Source organism: Cherax quadricarinatus, chromosome 5, assembly GCF_038502225.1.
Source record: "Cherax quadricarinatus isolate ZL_2023a chromosome 5, ASM3850222v1, whole genome shotgun sequence".
Taxonomy (NCBI): domain Eukaryota; kingdom Metazoa; phylum Arthropoda; class Malacostraca; order Decapoda; family Parastacidae; genus Cherax; species Cherax quadricarinatus.
Window position 1 is genome coordinate 76,835,444 of NC_091296.1, and position 20,498 is coordinate 76,855,941.

The window sequence follows — 20,498 nt, forward strand, 5'->3', positions numbered from 1 at the left end:
TGGTTTCTTCTTATTTCAAACATATAACCAACCTTGCTTAAAAATGATACTACTTAAAGAAAATAATTATTATTCATAAAATTTCAAAAAAAAATAAGAAATGGTTAATTCAAATACAGTATAATGTAATTAAAACAAAATAAATGTTCATAAATTTTAAACCAACTTTTCTATGAAATAAAATTAGGGCTTCTTACAAAAGTGTAAATATAGTCATAGACAAAAACTGCTTAGAAGGAAAAGAAATCTAATTACAGTGGAACCCGAGTTTGTCTGCCCTGAGTATCGGCTACTTTTTCAGCTAAATTTTGTCCTGAGTTTCGCTGTTGCCCCATGTTTCACCGGCATACCAGACCTGTCCACCTGCCGCACCTGTGCTCCTCCCACGTAGGTGTCATGAGCCAGTCTAGCTTTGTTTATCCTTGAGTGAACATCACCCAAACGCTCATCAAAACATTTCACAATAAATTCATTGTGTTTAGTGCTTTTATTGATTATGACTGAAATAAGCCACCATGGGCTAGAAAGAAACTTCATAGTGGCAGTAAGGCAGTGGTTGAGGCAGTGGTGGAGGCAATAATGTCCTCCCTATCTTCCAGATGCCAATAAGTCTCTTCAATAAAGGTATGCAAATGTGATTTTAAATGTTTATTTAAATGTTTATGTATTGTATTACTCATTTAATACTATATGTATGTTTAAGTACTATATATCGTTAAACTAGTTATTCTTTAAAAATGCATTTTCTGAATATTTTGTGGGTCTGGAATAGATTAATTGTATTTACATTATTTCTTATGGGAAATATTGCTTGACTTTCGCCATTTCAGTTTAGGCCTAACTCCTGGAGCGGATTATGTCGAGCTCGGGTTCCACTGTACTCACTGCTGCATCCTCTAGTTTCTGAGCTAAAGTGGAGAAGTGCTTCTGGTAGGCCAAGACAGATGGAGTATGTCCATGGCAGTTTGTAGTGTTGAGAGCTGCTTCACCTCCTGGAATCTCTAACAATGCCCATATTAAGCGTTCTAACCCATAATAGGCACTGAAGTGAATCCAGGTTGGAAATTGTAGCCATCTGTGTAAGATAATATCAAGATTATTTTACGGGAAGCACTAAACCCATAAGGGTTATATAGTATGTGGAAAATGGGAGGCAATCAGGTTTGGTTCAAGGTAGTGGAGGGCAGGTCAATTCAATGGATCAACAGCCCTTCATCTGAATCATGAAATCACCCCCATCCTTCCCCACACCCATTAAAAACTTAAACATATACAGCAACAAGTCAGCCAGTAAAATCTGCATCTAGGTGATTCAGTCAAAACAGATTTTTAACAAAAGTGCCCTCTAACAACCTAACTTTTCACATACACAGTGCTCATTAAGTTTTTATACAGTAGTCTGTGAATGCTCCAGGAGTCATTAACCAAACAACCCAATCTCTGGTCAGCCTGATAACTTAGGCTGTTTGTGCCTCAATTATGAGAAGGTAAAGCCTGTTTCAAGTTGATAAGGAGAACCTCTCTGATTACATAAATTTATGCCAAATTTTCGTGCCTTCAAAATTCATGCCATCATGTGTTTTATGACCCAGCTGTGTCTGGGTGTCCTAGCACCTTGTCATGCCTGAGAAACAATGTAGAGACAAGCAGGTCTATACAGTCATCATGTTTAATTACTTAGAGTAACCACTTTGGATTTTATAAAAGAAATAATCCAGGTATTATATCTTCAGTGATATTCTATGATAAAAGAGTTCATCCTACATGCAGAATTGTTGAATAACTATTATTATTATTATTATTGTTGTATGTTATTGCTATATCTACTGAAATTTATATAACCTTGTTTTATATAGATGTAATTTCTCAAATAAACTCTTTATGATAATTGTAATTACAGTATTAAATAAATTATAAATAATCATTCAATTATCATTATTATAAAAGAGGTTGTGAGATGTTGTTGTATGTGACATTCAGAAGCTTCCCATACATAATGTTAATATAAAAAAATAGTCATTGCTACCATACAGAATTGTGCAAGAATATATAAAGAGATTTTAATGCCAGATAATATATTGTAAAATACTTTCCACTTTTTAAAATGATCATCTAAACATACGGACTTAATAATTAGTATTTAAGGCAAGTACTTCAATGCCTAATTTCTTAACCCTTTCACTGTCATATCAATTAGTATGACTTACAAGCCAGTGTTAGTGCAGTATTAATATGCCAAAATTCTAGCGGCTTCAAATCTAGCGGAGAAAGCTGGTAGACCTACATGTGAGAGAATGGGTCTGCATGGTCAGTGTGTGCAGTAAAAAAATTCCTGCAGCACGAAGTGCATAGTGAAGAAAAAAACCTCTTACTGTGTTTTGGTTAAACGCTCGACTTTGAGGTGTATTTTTATGGTATTTATGGTTGTATTCTCTTTCCTTTGTCTCATTTGACAGAATTGAAGATATATTACAGAAATAGAGATGATTTTGATTGGTTTCATGATGAAAATTACCTTGAAATTGAGCTCAAAGTAGCAGAACTGTTCGATTTTTACCAATGTTCAGAGGAAACAAATGATGTCACCATCAATACATGTACAACAGGCCAGTCTAATACACAGTCATGAATGAGTCAAAATTATTTATACATTTATTACAATAATGCAGTAGTCTGCATAACAGTAAATCTTCTATTTTTGTGTGAATAAAAATTCAAAACAGAGAGCAAGAGTAATATAAGAGGGGCGAGATGTGACTAATGAACAGAAAATGTTATTTTACTGCCAGGAATGTCTGCATTGTTTATTCTGGACCATATTTTGAAACTGCATCTTTTGAAATTTGTGTAAAATTGGCCAAATTGCCAATTTCTGACCACTTTTTGGGTAGTTGAAATCGTTAAATGGCGATTTCTTGTAATCAATCGATAAAACAAATGGAGTTCTAGCGAAATAGCTACAAGTCTGGTCCATTGGAACAATGGAATTGGCGAAAATATGGCTCAATGTGGGAAAATCGAATGCACACATATGCCGAGATTGCTAACTTCACAAGAGCATAATTCCTTAAGTTTTCCATTAAATTTTGTACTTTTGGTGTCATTACCATTTGGAAAACTTTATCATTTCACAAGAAATTTTTTTTTTCTTTTGAAAATTTTTCGACACTGAGAACAAGTTTGTGAGCAGGGGTCTCGACAGTGAAAGGGTTAAAATACTCTTCGCCATTACAAAATCCAAGCATAACAACTTAATGATTTATAGTTAAAATTGGTTCAGACAAAACCATTCCATATCTCTCAGAAGTTATTACTGATCTCTACACTTATAACAGTCAAAGAACCAATATCTTACATCTTTTAATCCTTTTACATACAATAATGTAACATACCTCTATTTTGTACATTTGATTCTCCTAGTCTATGGGGAGGTAGATGAAATCTTACTGTATCTGCTAATTTCTGATCAAGTTCATCACTTGTTGGATTGATGTTCAGGGCCTGGAATAGTTCATTTTTTTCTTCAGTATACAGATAATGCAGTTTACATAATATAAAATATTGTTAGGCACAAAAAAGTCACTAGCATGAAGTGTATTTTGGGCAAGCTAATCCTAATGCTTTAAGACTACTAAGAACTAAGCACAATTTATTAAATTAAACAGCTATAGAACCTCACACATTTAGCCAACATAACTGTGAATTCTAGGTAGTAGGTTGGTAGACAGCAACCACCAGGGAGTATTACCATCCTGCCAAGTGAGTGTAAAATGGAAACCTGTAATTGTTTTACATGATGGTAGGATTGCTGGTGTCCTTTTTCTGTCTCATGAACATGCAAGATTTCAGGTATGTCTTGCTACTTCTACTTACACTTAGGTCACACTACATATACATGTACAAGCACATATATACACACCCCTCTGGGTTTTCTTCTATTTTCTTTCTAGTTCTTATTCTTGTTTATTTCCTCTTATCTCCATGAGGAAGTGGGACAGAATTCTTCCTCCGTAAGCCATGTGTGTACTAAGAGCGACTAAATGCAGGAGCAAGGGCTAGTAACCTCTTTTCCTGTATATATTACTAAATGTAAAAGGAGAACTTTCGTTTTCCTTTTGGGCCACTCCCTTGATGGGATACAGCCAGTGTGTTGAAAGAAGAAAGAAGAACTGTGGATTCTAGGTAGTAGGTTGGTCACAGCAACCACCGGGAGTACTACCATCCTGCCAAGTGAGTGTAAAATGGAAACCTGTAATTGTTTTACATGATAGTAGAATTGCTGGTGTCTTTTTCTGTCTCATAAACATGCAAGATTTCAGGTAGGTCTTGCTACTTCTACTACATTAGGTCACACTACACATGATGTTTTTTTCAACAAACCAGCCATATCCCACCTAGGCAGGGTGGCCCAAAAGAAAAATGAAAGTTCTCTTTTAAATTTAGTAATTTATACAGGATAGGGGTTACTAGCCCCTTGCCACTTTTAGTAGCCTCTTACAACACATGAACTACGGAGAAAGATTCTTTTCCATTTCCCGTGGAGATAGAAAATAAACAAGAACAAGAACTAGAAAGAATATGGCAGAAAACCCAGAGGATGTGTATATGTATGTTTGTCATGTATGTAAGTGTGACCTAAGTGTAAGTAGAAGTAGCAAGGCGTGCCTGAAATCTGCACATTATGAGACAGAAAAAGGACACCAACAATCCTACCATCATGTAAAACAATTACAGACTCTCGTTTACACTCACTTGGCAGACAGTCAATACCTTCTGAGGATTGCTGTCTATAACCTACTACTATTTATGCATGTTTTTTTTTCAACAAGTGCGTCTCCACGAGGCATGTACAAGCATATATATAGAGACCATTCTGGACTCTTCTATTTTTTCTTACTAGTTCTTGTTCTTGTTATTTCCACTTATCTCATGGGAAGTGGAACAAATTCTTCCTCCATAAGTCATGCATTATATAGAGTTGATTAAAATGCAGGAAGCAAGGAGCTATAACTCCTCCTGTATACATTACTAAAGTTAAAGAGAAACTTTTGTTTTCTTTTGAGCCACCTACTTAGTGGGATACAGCTAGTTCGTTGAAAGAAGATTATAAATAATGTTTTTAACTTAATTAAAGGAAGTAGATCTTTGCCAGGAAGGCTGAAGCCCTCATGATCTTTCCAGCCCCAAAATTAAAATAATAATAGTTTTGCTTCCAGACAAGTCCTATAGACCCTCTTTCCAATCAGACTGTTACCCTTAAGCCCCTGATATTGAAATTCTGTAGCTGCCCCAGTTCAATGCTAGAGTTCTAATCAGGTATTATTTTCTGAAGTGCAGAATTTGTATCCCTGTACAGTAACACACTATAATATAAATGCTGCACTTGTTTTAAACAAGAATAAGGTTTGGCACAATGATAACTAATATATTTAATGTTTCCAAAGGGCCAAGCTCCTCAAATATTTTGTTCATGTTGGTCAATAAAATCACTGTGAACATTAGAATAGTAAAATAAAAACACATCAGAGCTTGATTCACAGTATTAGTCTGCAGGTTCATCTCAAAATTCGTAGAATGTCTTGATGAATAAAGGAAATTCACGTGCAGCGTAAAACAGAAAAGTGGTTACTGTACATCTACGATTACCAGTTTCAGTTCCATAGCAATGATGGACACATTTGTTTTATCCAAAATATAAATAATTGGCAAATCAAATTACAGACTTCCTAGCCATTAGTGAACAATATATTTATGAACTCTGTGTCAGATAGAGCAATTGGAAAGGGTGCACAATTACAGCATGATTGAAGTACATCAGTCTGTTGATGTAGGAATGACTCAAGGCAGTGTTCTTGGCCCTTTGCTGTTTCTCATATATATCAATGATCTCTCCAGCATATCTTGTCTCCTTCAACCTGTTCTGTTTGCAGATGATACAACTTTTGTCACCTTCCACTCAAATCTGACTTCTTTCTAAAACACTGTTAATGATGAGCTCCTAATAATATCTGTGTGGATGAGTACAAACAAACTCCCCTTAATAATGATAAAACCTACTACATTATGTTTGGAAACAGAGCTACAAATATCCAATTAACAGAGTAGCATGTGAGCCTTGTGATTAGTTGCACAATATACACTGGATAATTAGTGGCTTTTTGTGCCTACTTTTGTACTAATACATTTAAATGTATTAGTACAAAGAGGGAATTATGGAGTATAGTTTTACCAACGCTCTTATATGGGTGTGAAGCATGGGTGATGAATGTTGCAGCGAGAGAAGGCTGGAGGCAGTGGAGATGTCATGTCTGAGAGCAATGTGGTGTGAATATAATGCAGAGAATTCGTAGTTTGGAAGTTAGGAGGAGGTGCGGGATTACCAAAACTGTTGTCCAGAGGGCTGAGGAAGGGTTGTTGAGGTGGTTCGGACATGTGGAAGAATGGAGCGAAACAAAATAACTTCAAGAGTGTATCAGTCTGTAGTGGAAGGAAGCGGGGTAGGGTCGGCCTAGGAAAGGTTGGAGGGAGGGGGTAAAGGAGGTTTTGTGTGCGAGGGCTTGGACTTCCAGCAGGCATGCGTGGCGTGTTTGATAGGAGTGAATGGAGACAAATGGTTTTAATACTTGACGTGCTGTTGGAGTGTGAGCAAAGTAACATTTATGAAGGGGTTCAGGAAACCGGCAGGCGGACTTGAGTCCTGGAGATGGGAAGTACAGTGCCTGCACTCTGAAGGAGGGGTGTTAATGTTGCAGTTTAAAAACTGTAGTGTAAAGCACCCTTCTGGCAAGACAGTGATGGAGTGAATGATGGTGAAAGTTTTTCTTTTGGCCACCCTGCCTTGGTGGAATGCCAGTGTGATAATAAAAAAATAAAATAATAAACATTTAAATTATATTATTTGTATGACTTAAAGAAATAAACATTATAATTCTTGGTATTGTTAATTACTTAAAGAATTTTATGCATAACTTTGAGTGTAAATTATAGACTACAACATTATTAAATACTGTTTATGAAAATTTCCAGTACTTACTGTACTATCTAGAATGTTTTGTATAGGATACAGATAACTGTCAAAACTGGTGACTGTATACAGAATGTCTAGTCCTAAAGAATGCCAACAATGTTTGTACCTGGCACATGAATTCTGTAGGATTGGACACATTGGTTAGAATAGTCTTCAAAGTGTCCATACTACTCTCACACTTCAGCTGTCTTGATCCAATCCTTTTCTTATCAACCAGCACAGTGACACATATAAGGGATGATCCTCTCAAGAATTCTTCTGAAATATCAAAGAACTGTTATAATATAACCGAGACAATTCTAAACCTTTTCCAAATTCTTTAGAGAAACTCCCTCATCAGTATATCCATCACATAATCCTAACACACTTCTAGTCATCAGATTCAAATTTAATCCAATGTCAGTGAATCTTCCTTCATTACCCACATGATGCCTTTAATCCAGTCATGTTCACCTGCAAACTGCCCTGCCATCATTCACTCACATTCTGCATGAATGATCCAAACAAAGAACAAAGGCAATACCAAAACAGACATGGCTCCATTCTCGCTTGAACTATAATATATCTTCATGCCCCACTATGCTACCTCCAACCTCAACACCTTTAAAGCACCTCCAGCCCCATCCCCCTCAAAAAAAAAAAATCATGCTAGTCAGGTAGGAACACACTGTACATCAGGGTAATATTTTTTTTTTAACACACTGACGTCTCCCACCGAGGCAGGGTGATCCGAAAAGAAACACTTTCACCGTCATTCACACTATCACCGTCTTTCCAGACATTTGCTGTTTAGATGTCCTCTAAACAGCAAATATCCCAAACCCCTCCTTTATGAGTGCAGGCACTGCAATTCCCACCTCCAGGACTCAAGTCCGCTAACTGGTTTCCTTGTATTCCTTCACACAATATTACCTTGCTCACACTCCAACAGCTTGTCAAGTCCCAAAATCCATTTGTCTCCATTTGCTCCTATCTAACATACTCACACATGCCAACTGTATGTCCAAGCTTGGAGAGTAATTTATGTACACAGACAAATTACAAACAAATTGCATTAGTTATATAAGAGTAAAGAAGACAGTCTAAGGATCAGCACAGATGATGCATATTGGTAGTTACCCTGTACTATAAGAAAACAGAGGACAAAAGTGCAGGAAGTTTTTACTGAAAGAGTTAAGAGCAAGCAGGCATTATGTATGGTAGTTTTCATTGAAAGAGTTCAAAGTGAGACACAAAGTAAGGTTTTGGAGGAAGAAGGATTTAGGAAGGTTAAGGGATGTGTAGACCAAGTATTTACACTGAAGCACATGAACAAACATTATTTAGGTAAGTGTAAGGGAATGTTTCTTGCATTTAAGGATTTAGAATAAGCACATGATAGTGGAGTAATATTGTAGATATTACAAATGTATGGAATAAGTAGCATGTTATTGAAAAATAGTTTCTTTCAATGAGAGTGAGTACAGATTAAGTTATGTAAGAAAGGATGGCCTAGGTAGTAGGTTGGTAGACAGCAACTACCCAGGAGGTACTACAGTTCTGCCAAGTAAGTGTAAAATGGAAACCTGTAATTGTTTTACATGATGGTAGGATTGCTGGTGTCTTTTCAGTCTCATAAACATGCAAGATTTCAGGAACCTTGCTACTTCTATTTACACTTAGGTCACACTACACATACATGTACAAGCATATCTATACACACCCTCTTGGTTTTCTTCTATTTCCTTTCTAGTTCTTGTTCTTGTTTATTTCCTCTTATCTCCATGGGAAGTAGAACAGAATTCTTCCTCCGTAACCATCGTGTTGTAAGAGGTGACTAAAATGCCGGAGCAAGGGGCTAGTAACCCTTCTCCTGTATAAATTACTAAATTTAAAAGAGAAACTTTTGTTTTTCTTTTTGGGCCACCCTGCCTTGGTGGGATACGGCCGGTTTGTTGAAAGAAGAAGAAACATGCAAGATTTCAGGTATTTCTTGCAACTTCTACTTACACTTAGGTCACACTACACATGCATGTATATATACATACACACCTCTAGGTTTTCTTCTCCTTTCTTACTAGTTCTTGTTTATTTCCTCTTAGCTCCATGCGGAAGTGGAACAGAATTCTTCCTCCATAAGTCATGCGTGTCATAAGAGGCAACTAAAATGCTGGGAGCAAGGGCCTATTAACCCTTTCTCCTGTATACATTACTAAATTTATAAAGAGAAACTTTCGTCTTTTTTGGGCCACCTGCCTCGGTGGGATATGACTGGTTTGTCGAAGAAAAGAAGGATGGAATCATCTTCCAGTAAAAGATCGCCTTAGACAGGGACGTGTGATGTCGCAATGATTGTTTAATATATTTATAGATAGGGTTGTAAAAGAAGGAATACTATGGTGAAGGATCAAAAGATATTAGATCCGATACAAAGTGGAGCTGTCACAGTTGCTCTTTGCCAATGACACACTGACACATTTCTTTTGGGAAATTCTGAAGACAAGTTGCAAAGGTTGGTGGTCAAATTTGGGAGTATGTCAAAGTCTGAAATTAAGAGAATAGAAAAGGAGAAAGGAGACAAATTGAAGTAATGGCAGTGAATTTCAGATTGGAGGGAGGAAGTATGAAGGAATTGGATGTATTCTAAAATTTGGAAGTAGACATGTCAGTAGATAATACTATGAAATATAAGGTGAGCTATAAAATAGGTGTATGGTAAAGGAGGTAGGTTACTGAAGCAGTGAACAGTTTTATGAGGATAGTGAGGCTCAGATTAGAGTATGTAGGAGAGAGGAGATTATTTCCCAGTAAAAGTAGGCCTTAGACAAGGATGTGTGATGTCACCGTGGTTGTTCAATATACTTATAGATGGGGTTGTAAGAGAAGTGAATCGATGGTCTTGGCAAGAGGTGTGGAGTTAAAAGATATAGAATCAAACACAAAGTGAGAGTTGACACAGTTGCTCTTTGCTGATGGCACTGTGCTTTTGGGAGATTCTGAAGAGTAGTTACAGAGGTTGGTGGATGAATTTGGTAGAGTACGTAAAAGAAAATTAAAAGTGAACATAGGAAAGAGTAAGGTTATGAGGATAACAAAAAGATTAAGTGACAAAAGATTGGATATCAGATTGGAGGAGAGAGTATGGAGGAGGGGAATGTATTCAGATATTTAGGAGTGGACGTGTCAGCAGATAGGTCTATGAAGGATGACTTAAGAAATCGTAATGACACGATTGCAAACAAACCATACCCCGGATGAAGGATGAAGTGAATCATAGAATTGCTGAGGAAAAGGCGAGTGGAAGCAAAGAGGGAATGTATGAGAGTATATTTGTATCAACACTCTTGTATGGGTGTGAAGCATGGGTGATGAATGTCGCAAGAGGAGGAGGCTGGAGGCAGTGGAGATGTCGTGTCTGAGGGCAATGTGTGGTGTGAATATAATGCAGAGAATTGTAGTTTGGAAATTAGGAGAAGGTATGGGATTACCAAACTATTATCCAAAGGGCTGAGGAGGGTTGTTGAGGTGGTTTGGACATGTAGAGAGAATGGAACGAAACAGAATGGCTTCAGAGAATATAATCTGTAGTGGAGGGAAGGCGGGTAGGGTCAGCCTAGGAAGGGTTGGAGGGAGGGGTAAAGGAGTTTTGTGTCAGAGGCATGGACTTCCAGCAAACAGTGTGAGCATATTTGATAGGAGTGAATGGAGACAAATGATTTTTAATACTTGGCGTGTTGTTGGATTGTGAGCAAAGTAACATTTATGAAGGGACTCAGGAAACCGGCAGGCGGACTTGAGTCCTGGAGATGGGAAGTACAGTGTCTGCACTCTGAAGGAGAGGTGCTAATGTTGCTGTTTTATAACTGTAGTGTAAAGCACCCTTCTAGCAAGACAGTGATGGAGTGAATGATGATGAAAGTTTTTCTTTTGGGCCACCCTGACTTGGTGGGAATCAGCTGCTGTGTTAATAAAAACTAAAATAGAACTATAAAATAGATGAGGAATATAAGGAAGGCATGTTAAAGTACCTGTGGACAGAAAAAGTTTATCACAGAATGCAACATAGGGAATGTACCAGAGTATAGTGGCACCAACATACTTAAATGGGTGGAGGATGTTAAGAGGCAGCAGAGATGTTATGTTTAAGAGTAATGTATGATGTGAATATTATGCAGAGTAACCACTAAAGTGGTTTAGGTATTTAGAGAATACAGAGAGGGATAGGATGACAAAGAGGTGTGTAAATCTGGGGTGGAAGGAAGGAGAGGTAAGGGTAGTCCTGGGAATGGTTTAGGTGAGGGGATATGGGAGTCTTTGAATTTTAGGGGCTTTAGCATCCAGCAGGCTTGTGTAGCATGTTAAGACAAGAGTGAATGAGACAAAGTGGTTGTTAATGGATGTGCTATTGGAGTGTGAGCAAAGTAAAAAGAAAAGATTCAGGGAAATTGGCTAGCCAGACTTTAGTCCTGGCAGGCAAAAAAATAGTGCTTGCACTCTGAGGGAGGGTGAGGATGTTGCACTTGAAGGGAAATATGAGTTGTGGCATCAGCACACCTCTGGCAAGACAGAGATTAAATTAATTATGGTGAATATGTTTCCTGTTTTGGCTCACCTTACCTTGAGTGGAAGATGGCTGTTGACAAAAAAATAGTGCTGAATATCTCTAACCAAGAGAGGACTCACAACAATGAATTAATGTTGGACAAATTTAGATTTAAAATAGATACAGGAAAGCACTTCTTTGGTAACAGAGGTCTAGATGAGCACAACAAACTCCCAATAAGTGTCACTGAGGAGTACTTGGGAAGCTTCAAATATAGGTTGGACAGCTACATGAGTGGGTGTGGTTGGGTGTGAAATGGACCTGCCTAGCATGGGTCAGTAGAAATACTGAGTTCTCCACTGTTCTTATGAACTTAAATGAAGCATCCAGGAATAGGAGACAAGAGGAGGTAATATGTGCTCACATTACTGGAAACTTTAAACAATTATAATAAATTAAATACTGAAGATGAAATACTATGAGCATATCTTTGCTTTTGTAGCTACTAAGAGCTAATCACACACAGACCTGAAAGAAAATAATAACAACAATTATGGAAATATTAACCTGGCATGCGAAAATCAATAGTATATGGATTTCGAAGGTGAAATTTTTTTATACTTGTGTACTTATTTAGTCCTTCTATCAAAACCTCAACACTGTTCTTGCTTTTAACTGGTTTATCCATCATTATATACAGCAGCTGGTGAACCTGCAAAAACAAAATAAAGTAAACTGATGAAATATACTCTAAATATTTGACTGATAAACTTTTTTTGAAATAAGGCTGAATATATTCAATTCAATTCAATTCAATTCAATGCAAAGTTTATTCTCTATAAGGATTACAATGCTGAGTTTACAGAATTTGGTTATTGTGTGGTTTAATGTAGTAAAATAATAATTACAGAGTGTACCACTAGAACACCTAGCATGGCTAGGCATTTCAGAGCAGACTTAAGTTAAATTTTAAGTTTAAAATATTACAAAATTATGAGGTAAGTTGGTATTATGGCTAAGTGACTAAATACTAGTTTGTGAGTTTAGCAATGTGAATGCTTTTGTTTTGGCACTATACATAGTTTCAGTATTGGAGTATCACAGGCCAACTTATGACTAGTTAAGATTCATTATTTTGAGATTGAGATTGATATTTCTGTTTATGGTCAAATGGGTGAGTGAGTGTAAGTGTTAACCACCAGGTGGTATTCGTGTAATTAGTTGACAGGGTGTATCAGGGAGATAAGATGTATTCTGATGGTAGTTTTGAAGGTGATGAATGTGTCTGCAGTTTTAGAATTTTTTCAGATGGGGTTTTCCCCAGATTTTGGGCCCTTTGTTTACATTAAATTTTTTGAAAAGGGTTTTAAAAGTGGACAGGGAAAATTCATAGAAAGTTTGTGTCCGGTGTTGGGGTATTTTTAGGTTTTTTTCCCAAAACCTTTTATCAAAAAGCTTTTTTAGGTGGGGGTTTAAATGTGGTTTAAGGTCCTGTGGTTGGGTGCACAGTGGTAAGTGTGGATGTACTGAACGGGGTAAGTTTAGATCTAAAAAGGGGGGGGTGTTTTGCCAGGGAGGGGGTTTAGTGATTATTCTTACTTTTTTTTGTTTGGTTATTATTGGCTTTGGGTTTTTGCTGCAGTTAAACCCCCAAACCCAAAAATAGCATGGGTGGTATGGATATAAAAAAGTAATGGTTAGTGTGGGAAGGGGCGGTTTGCGGCACGATTTTATCTTGGAGAGGGCCCCAACCGTTTTTTTTGTTTTGGGGGAAAAAGGTGCGGGAATTTCCCCAGGCTGTTGTCAAAATTTGGGCCCCAAGGAATTTCCCCTCATTATCCCTGGAAATTAGGTTTTATCGATCTTAATTTTAAATTTTGCATCTTTTTTTTCTCAAACATAATGTAGTAGGTTTTTTTCAGTGTTAGCGTAATTTTTGGTTTCATCGTTCGGAAAAATTTTATCAGCTCCTCTTTAAACAATGGTGTTGGGGGTGGAAAGGTTGGGTGAGAGATGACAAAAACCCGTGTCCCCAGCAAAGAAAAAGGGGGTTTCCCAGGTGTTGAATCGTTTGGAAGAATTTGATGAAAAAGGGGAAGGCAGGGCCAGGCCCTTTCCCCTGCAAAACTAAAATATCAAGTGGTTTTGTTGATGCTGTTTTTGTTGAATACGTCCCTATTAGTAAGGTAAGATTTGAAATATGCAAGTGCATGGCCTCTTATACCATAAGGGGTAATTTGGGGGGTAGGATCCCGTGGTCTCTGTGTCAAAAGCTTTTTTTAGGACAATAAAAACCTGGTGGATTTCCTTTTTTCCCAATCTGTTTAAAGCAGATCTAGCATTTTATGATTCATCGTTAAGTGCTCTTTTTTTTCCCTAATAAAATTGCGGGGGTTGGTATTTTTTGTCCCGTTATAAATGAATAATCTCCTGTAAAAGGTTTCTAAAAAGTTTTTTGATAGAATGGCAAGTTTGATTTTGGGCCTATAGTTATTTAAATCTGGGGGGTCCCCCCTTTATGTTTTGGGTTTAAAACCCCCTTCCCCCGTCTTGAGTAGTTTGGGGGAAGGTGCTAGTTTCTAGTGACTTTTTAAAAAGTAATGAGATAGCATGCAGAGGACATGGGCCGCTCTCTTGCACAATAAGGGTTGGGACATGAAAAAATTCCTGATTTTTTTTTAAAAGGTGACTTTAAAACCCCCTCGGTGACTTAAATGGGCTCAGTTGGACCCAAGATGAAGGGAGGAAATTATCTAGGTAATCCCTGGCATAAACACTTTATCTTGGGATTTTAGGGGGAAATTAAAACCCTTTGGTTGAAAAAAATCGTTTATCTTGTTGTGTGTCAGTGGGATCCCAGTGGTGTTTCATTAGGTTTAGTTGGGACAAAAATTTTTGGGTTTTTTTCATTTTTGTGGGTCCTAGAATCTGAGTGTTTTCCAGGTCTTTTATCTCCTCTTGTGTCCCTGAATCTACTGGAATGGGGTTTTAGTTGTTTTGGGTTTCTTTTTACTTTTGGGGAGGGCCCATTAAGATGTTTAAAAATATCTTTTGTATTAGGCCCCATTTTATTGCTTTTCATATTGGGGTTTTTTTATCAATGGATTTTTAAAAGGGGCTGGTTAACCAACAACCCAAACCATTTATTTTAAAACTTTTCGTTTTTTTAGGACAATGTTTGTTTTATAGTCTAAGTAATTTTTAAAAAAAATGTCTTCCCGTCATCAATAAATTGTTTGGGGAAAATTCCCGTAGGCCGTCCCCAGTCTCTAGGTCAATGTGAACTTCCTTTTGGGGGCCTCATCATGGGGTGTAAATGGAAATTTTTTGTATTCAAGTGGTGGATTCAATGTTTTTTCAAAGGAAAGGGGGGTAGTGGGCTTAAAATGCTATCTGTAAAATTTTCCCCGATTTTTTAAGGGGGGGTATACATTGGGCCAAAATTTTCTATTATGGTTTTCACTTGTTTAGTGAGCCCGGTTTTGGGTTTTGTTTTTTGGGATGGAATGTATTTGTTCAATTTTTGAATGAAATCAGTTACCCGGCTTGAAACATCTAGTAGGAAAGGGTTTATCTTGAAGTCTCCCCGCTGGGAAAGGGGATGCTTATTCATTTGTCTGTTTTTTATTAATGCCTTTAATTTCCAGAAATTTTGGGGATGTTTTTATTTTTATCCCCTTTTAAAATTTGGGGGGTTTTTAAAAAAGGGGAAAATCGGGTTGAAAGTAAACCCCACTTGTTGGATAGTAACGAAAATTTTCAGACTTTTGATGGGGAAAAGGGGGCCCCGCTTCCCGCCTGTCCTGGGCCCAAAATTTTCTTTTGGCCAAAGTGGCAGAGAATCGGCAAAACACCCCGCCCTCCCATTAATCACACAAACAGTCACAAACCTAGGGTCCCCTTCTAAAGCACATGGAAAGTTTCGTGCTATACAACCGGGGGTCCCCGCAACTATGCTGACATCATTTAAAAACTTTTATTGTTATAGGCGTCTTGGGTTTTTTCAGTTTTATATTATAATTATGGGGAGCACTTTCAAAATCATTCTCCATATTCATCATTAAAAGAAGTGGTGCTAATCAAGATTTGGTTAGAGTAATTGGTTCCTTCCACCCCCCAAAAGGGATAGGGCTGATTGTGGATTGCTTGTTCCCGTAGAGGGGGAGATATCTTTGTGTCCTGCCAAACCAGGTCTCGTAAGAATAATGCGGGGGAAAGGGTGTCTTTTTATTCAGGGCCGGAGGTCATCATAATTTTCAAGGACCTGATGTTGTAGTTAAGTACTGATAGACTTTTGGGATTTTTAGGTGGGGCTGGCTTGTGATGCTGTGTAGTAAAGGCAGTTCTTTTCCCAAAAGGTTTTTATTTGTGTCCCGATTGGAGGTTTTGTCCCGGGGGGGCAGTCAATCATCTTCTAGGTTTAATTTTTTTTTTTTTTTTTTTTTTAAAGGAAATAGCCTCCAAAGGGGTAAAAAAAAGAAAAAACCCAAAAAAAAATACTTTCATCATCATTCAACACTTTCACCCCACTCCACATTTATGCTGCTTTTTCAGAAAGGGGCTCAGAATACAACAGTTTTTAAAAACATATATGTATAGAGATACACAACCTCCTCCCAAAATGAATTCCCAAACCCCTCCTTTAAAGTCAGGCATTGTCTTCCCCTTTTTTCCCGGACTCAAGTCCGTTTTATGAAATAACCGGTTTCCCCTGAACCCCTTCACTAAATATTCCCTGCTCCCCCCAACAGATCGTCAGGCCCCAAAGTTCATTTCCCCATTCCTCCTATCTCCCCCTCACCCCGGCAGGGGAAGTCAAGCCCCTCCCCCAAAACCTCCACCCCTCCCAGCCCAGGTGACCCCCCCCTTTTCCCCCTTTGGATTTTTTGGCACCATGTCTTTTCTTTTTGATCCATTTCAAATGCCCAAAACCCCCTCAAAAACCCCTCTTCTCCCCCTCTGACAAATGTTTTATTAACTCCACACCTTCTCCTAATTTCCACACCCCGTTTTTCTGCAAAATTTTACACCACATTCCCCCTTAGATTACTCCCTCCCCCAACCCGTCCCCTGCTGCTGCTTTACCCAAGTTTACACCCATTAAGGTTTTGGGCCCACTTTTTTATAACCTTTTTGATTTCCATGCCCTCCAACCCCTTTCCTCCCTTTTTCCTCATAAATTCATGATTAACCTCACCCTTCAAAATCCACCCCCCCCGCCGTCAACTCCCAAGTATCTAAAAACTTCCCATTTTTCCATACCCCCTCCCCCAAAAATTTTGATTCAATTTTCTTTATCTAAATCATTGATACCCTCATCCCAAAACCTTTTCTATGTTCACCTTTTAAAATTTTCCTTTAAAAATTCTCAAAAACATCCACTAACCTTTTGAATTTTTTTTTAGAATTCCCCTAAGCACAGTATCATCAGCCCAAAAAAAAAATTGTCCCAATTTTCCCCTTTCAATTTTATTCCCCTTTTAATCCCCCCCCCTCTCGAACACTAGCATTTTCTTCTTTTTAAAACTATAAATATATTAAACAACCATGGTGATATTCATCCCCGTCCCAAACCTCTTTTGGGAAATATTCTCCCCCTCTTCTCACACCCCCTTAAAAATCCCCTATCCTCCCCTAAAACTCTTTCAGCCCTTTGTCACCACCTATTCCCTATACTTGCAACATCCCACATTTTTTTATCCACTCTATCTGCCTTTTTTTAAATCCATTGCAATAAAAACTTCCCTATTTTTTAAATACTGTTTTATGTTTCAATGTTAAAATTGATCTCCCTCCCCACCCCCCTGAACCTCCCTTTAAATCCCTAAATTTTACATTCTGTCTTACCTCTAATTCTTTTAATTTTTAACCCCACCGTATACTTTTCCCGGATACTCAGTAAACTTATTCCTCAAATTTTTCAATCTCTTTTTTCCCTTTCCCCTTTTTATAAAAGGGACTATACATCTCTCCCCCGTCCTAATAAACCCTTTCCCCCTTTTACATTTTTAAACCAAATTCCCCCCTCCTTTTTATCCCCCCGCTTTTAACATTTCTGTCATGATCCCCTCAGTTCCAGCTGCTTTCCCCTTTTATTCTCTTGCCTCCGTCCTCCACCATACATCTGCTCCTTCCCCCAAAAGATGGTATCCTCCTGGCCGGCAATCCCCTCCCTTTTTTCCCCTTAACTTTTTAAAGTTCCTCAAAATATTCTCCATCTCCTAAACCCCCCTCTCCCCATCTTTCCCCCCTCTCTTTTTTTTGCAAATCCATATTTCCTAGGCTTTCTTAACTTGTTTAACTCACTCCAAAAAATTTTTTTTATTTTCAAAAATTTCTTGACAGTGCCCTCCCCCCTTTCATCTGTTTCCTTTCACTTCTCTCTTCCCCTTTTTTTACTCTCCATATACTCTTTTCTTTAAACCTTTCTTTTTGTAAAAACCTCTGGAAACCCCTTTTTCTCTTTTATCACCCCCTTTTCTTTCATTCCCCAATCCTCCTTTTTCCTCCCCCCACCCCCTAAAAACCAAACTTCTCCCCCAATTCCCTTTTTTCCTTTTTTAAAACTATTAACCCTTTTTCCCCCACTACTCATCTTTGCACTCCCCACCTTTCTGTAAGGGTCATATCTATTTTGAACCCTCCCCCCTTATTTATCCCTTTTCCCCCTCCCCCCTTCCCCTTTTGTTCCCCCTTCCTTTTTTCCCATCTACCTCTTACTCTAACTGTTAAAACTAAATAATGATCCGATATATCAGTTGCCCCTCAAAACATGTCATCCTGGACCCTCCCCCACCCAACCTTTTTTACCAAACCTTAAAATCAAAAAAATTTCCCCATTCATTCCTTTCCCCTTGTATTTTATTTATCTTTTTTTTAAAAAATATGAAACCTTTTTAAAAAAATTTCTTTCTACATTAGCTAAATTTAAAAACCCTATTTACTTTTGGCACCCCAAATTACCCCCCTACTCCCCCATAACATTTTTACCCATTTTGGGCATTGAAATCCCCAACCACCATTACTCTCCCCTTGATTAAAAACCCCCCACGCATTCCCCCAGATTTAAAAAATCTCTCTCCCCTTACCTTCTCTCTTCCCCCGGGTGCATTCCCTTTTTTAAAACCCCCCTTTTAAACCCCAATTTTTTTTCCTCCACAAAATCCTTAAATTTTTCTTTTTGTAGTCCCTTTTTTTCCTCCCTGCTTATCCTTCAACTTATTCTTTTCTTCTCTCTCTTTTTAAACCCCCGGGCCTAATCCCATTTTTTTTCCTCCCCTTTTGAAACTCCCCCCCTTCCCAGGTTTTTTAGGTTATTTATACCCTGGTTGTGTTTGAGTTTTAGTCCAATATCTGTAGTGGTGGGAATTTTGGGCCCGGTATAACTATAGCTTTTTTGGTCATTAAGTATAGTCACAAATCACATAATGGAGTTTTTGTTGTCTTTGTTGTGCTGGAATAAGGTAAAGTACAACTAGGTATAAACTAATAATATAAAAATACAAATTAAAAATAGCACAAGACTCTCACTTGTAATTGCACTAAGGTCTAATGTAATGACTTTGGTATAGTCTATGTATTGAATTGAATGAGCTATAGTACAACTAGGTTTAATCTAATAATATAAAAATACAAATTAAAATTACCACCAGACTCTCACTAGTAATTACACTATGGTCTAATATAATGAATTTGGTATTGACTATGTATTGAGCTAGAATGAGCTATAGTGCAACTGAGTTTAATCTAATGATATAAAAAAGGCACAAGACTCTCAATTGTAATTTCACTAAGGTGTTATATAAGTTGTTTACAAGAATTAGAGTATAACTAGATTTAAATTGACATGATAAAATATACAAGTTAAGGTAGCAAAATAAAAAAAATAAAAAAAGTAGAAAAAAATATATGAGAGTAGTTTGGTACTAGTTAGCAAAAGATAGTTAAAGGCCTTGAACAATAATATAATTGAAATATACACTAATTGCACACACAATATAGTCACTAAGATATGAAAACAATCTTAGAGTAGGACTTATAATATAAAAATACAAATTGAAATGGTACCTTGCAGTTACTAGGGTCTGGTATAGGTTGTTGACAAGATCAAGAGTATAACTAGATTTAAATTGACAAAATAAAATTCACAAATTAAAGTACCAAAAGAATAATAAGTAAAAATAACAATGGCAATGTCTTGGTTATAATATGATAGTAAGATGGTAGACAAGTACACAGGTACAAAGGATAATATAAAGGTTGGAGTTAAATATACAAACTTGAAATTTGGCAACAAAATGTTATGGGAAGTATAAAATAATGATTAATGTACAAAGTAAAATTACTGGTAGTAAATATGATGTTTAATAAAATTTTATTAAGTAATAATGATTACAAAACAAGTCAAAAAGTAATGTTTATTTCATTCAATATTGCACTGGTAGTTATACTTGAGGTTATTTGGCAGTACAAGGTAATTAAAGAGTACTCTAAGATAGTAAATGTGGTATTAAAACAGGTTAAGGTAATTAGACAAGTAATGGTTATTAAATGATGTCAAAAAATTAAGAGTAAATGTATTGATAGTAAAAATGGTAATTATTAATTTTAGTAAGTAATATCAATTAATAGTATTTAAAAAATTGAGGTAGTAATATGGACAGAAAGTATAACCAATAATGCTTTTTTGTGTATAACATACTTTATTAAGTGAAAGTAACATCTAACCAATTAGATGAGAACAAATTTTGGGATTGGAGATGGTATGGAAGGGATTTTCCTATAGAAATGGGTGTAAAAAATTAAAAATGTGGCTATGTAGTTCTACTGATGATTAACTGAAATGAATAATTATTCAAGGTAAAGCACATGAAAATTTGGGATAAGATACTATCATATATATTTGCTTAACCAAAAACTATTTTTATTACTAAACTCCTGGTATAATGT

The 20,498-nt window shown here is 37.0% G+C and overlaps 1 protein-coding gene across 1 annotated transcript in view; it reads right to left on the reverse strand.

Annotated features, from left to right (window-relative positions):
- Positions 1-20,498, reverse strand: part of stumps (DBB domain-containing protein stumps) — a 106,923-nt gene that overhangs the window by 28,350 nt on the left and 58,075 nt on the right. Inside the window, exons 5-8 of the mRNA XM_070104664.1 lie at positions 12,117-12,261; positions 7,134-7,285; positions 3,389-3,501; positions 886-1,075 (exon numbers count right to left, since the gene is read on the reverse strand). Of these exons, the coding sequence (XP_069960765.1) occupies positions 886-1,075; positions 3,389-3,501; positions 7,134-7,285; positions 12,117-12,261 (600 nt within the window). The remainder of the gene's footprint in view (positions 1-885; positions 1,076-3,388; positions 3,502-7,133; positions 7,286-12,116; positions 12,262-20,498) is intronic.